Consider the following 2,172-nt stretch of genomic DNA (forward strand, 5'->3'; position numbering starts at 1 on the left):
ACACACACACACACACACACACACACACACACACTTCTGATTCAGATATGTTGTTCCCTTTTCATTTAGCCCAGGCTAAAAATCCCTGGTACACATATCTTCCAATAGACAGCCCTCTCTCACGCTCTCTCTTTGGATAATCAGGATATACAGCTCATTTGTTTGTTCCTTTCTTTATTCTTATTTCCTCACTATTTTTCTCCTGTTCTTTTCCTCCTTTATTCCTTGCCCCCTCTCTCAATGTCTTATTTTACAGCCAATATTGTATCTGCTTCAGAAAAGAGCCCCCATTTTACAAATGGGTCAAAATAAAAACGAGGGGAACCTGAAGGAACAGGACAAGTTACTTGTTCTGTCATTGTTCGGGCATATCCCCCCCTCTCCTCTCCCTCAGCCCATCCCTTTCCCAGGTGTGTGTGGTTCTGCCTCCAGCTTCTGTTGCCTCCAAAGCCATCCCTCTGATGGCCTTACTGCTCTTTTCTGCCTTAGGACTAGCCTGTTCCAAAAATCCTTCTGATCCTTTCTCCCTCCCATCATCCTGCTGGCTGCTCCCCCTTTCCCTCCCCCTTTCCCACTCTGGCCTTTTTATCTTGTGGACTTTTCCTCCCACCTTCCAGCTGCTCTGTCATTTCCTTTGGATCCTCCTTAGGAGATGCTGCTCACACTTTAGTTGCTGGATCCTCCTGGTCCAATCAGGTACAAAATAATAATAATAATAATAATAATAATAATAATAATAATAATAATAATAATAATAAAATAACTGAATGCCCAAAGCCAAAATGCCTGGAACTAAAGGGGAAAAGGAGAGGAAGACAGGCTCTATAACAGCCCTTGGGGTCTGGAAGAGTGATTAGCCCTTTGGTCAATGTCAAGGAAGGGACCAAGAAGCCTGTCACTGGGAATTGCCCTCTCCTGGCAAAGGACAAAAAGGTGAATTCATCTCCTCCTTGCCTCTGCTACAGGGAGCCCCCAGGCCTCCTGGGGTCACTTCCACCTGCTGATGCTGGATGCAATGAACAGTGAAGCAGAGGCAGATCCATCCTGATGCTCAACAAGTTTAAGCTTCAAGAATCCCACACTTGTGTGAAGCCCCTATTTTGCTTAAGCAGGGCCTACCAAATTGTATATGCTTTGTCTGTCAGCACACCTGGACCTGCCCCTGGAGAGCGAAAAGCTTTTCTGGCTTCCAGGGGTCAAGGACCAATAAATAGGGAAGCCAGGAGGGCTCTAAGTAGATTGATTTGAAACAGGCTTCAGTTTACTACACCCTGCCTGTATTGAGAGGGCGTCCTCCCATGGGGGACCCAGGGTTCCTACATGAGCTCGTAGCTGAACCCAGACTCTTAGCTGAATTCTTCACTCCAGGCCTCTGGGCCACGCCCAGCTCAACCCACCCGTTTTCAGCCTCTCACGGCCTCCCCTGGCAGCCCCGGTCCAGCAGGTGCCGGGACCTCTGGCAAGCCGAGGTTTCCGTAGGCCCGCTGCCCGCTGCTCGGTTCCTTAAGGCGTAGCTCTCAATCTGCCAGTTCAGAAGCGACCTCGACTACGAAGGTGAAGACATGTCGCCAGCAGGGTCACCGCTGCTTTGAGACCCTCCCTCGGCCCCTGGATTCACAGAGCCCGTTTAGGGTCCGCACGACCTTCCCCTCGGAAGCCAGAGCTGCGCTCGCCTCACTGAGCTGACAGCTGCCCCAATGCGCCCTCAACCTGGGGTGCTGCTGCTCTCCCCGGGAACCCCACGCTTGCAGCTCCTCTGTTCCCCGCAGATGAGACAAGCGAAGGGGTCCCGGAAAGCAGACCCGGCAGAGCAGAGGCTTGAGGACCGGATGCTGCGAGGAGAGGCACAGATCCGGGAGGGAGTCCCGGGGGGTCACCGGCGAGGCTACGTACACTGCGGGGACTGAGCGGGGCACGGCTCTGGGATCCCGAGGCGCCGTGTCGGGCGCGGAACTGGAGACGGTTCCGCAGAGCCCGCCATCGGCGGGGCCGGGTCACGAGCCGCCCGCCCGACGGCCGGGGGGCGCCAGCACTTACCCGGCAGACTCGGGAAAGTCTCTGCGAAGTGCGGGCGCGGCGGCGGCGCGGGCTCTGCCGCCGTCTCCCGGGCGGGCGGCAGCTCGTCGGCGTCCGGGCCGCCCTCGGGGCGGCGGCCGCCGGGCTCCGGGGGGT

The 2,172-nt window shown here is 55.3% G+C and overlaps 1 protein-coding gene across 1 annotated transcript in view; it reads right to left on the reverse strand.

The window, feature by feature from the left end:
- GBX1 (gastrulation brain homeobox 1) overlaps positions 1-2,172 on the reverse strand; it is a 26,188-nt gene that overhangs the window by 13,485 nt on the left and 10,531 nt on the right. Inside the window, exon 3 of the mRNA XM_019655358.1 lies at positions 2,038-2,161. Coding sequence (XP_019510903.1) covers positions 2,038-2,161 — 124 coding nt within the window. The remainder of the gene's footprint in view (positions 1-2,037; positions 2,162-2,172) is intronic.

The sequence above is a fragment of the Hipposideros armiger genome, unplaced genomic scaffold (assembly GCF_001890085.2).
Source record: "Hipposideros armiger isolate ML-2016 unplaced genomic scaffold, ASM189008v1 scaffold_239, whole genome shotgun sequence".
Classification (NCBI taxonomy): domain Eukaryota; kingdom Metazoa; phylum Chordata; class Mammalia; order Chiroptera; family Hipposideridae; genus Hipposideros; species Hipposideros armiger.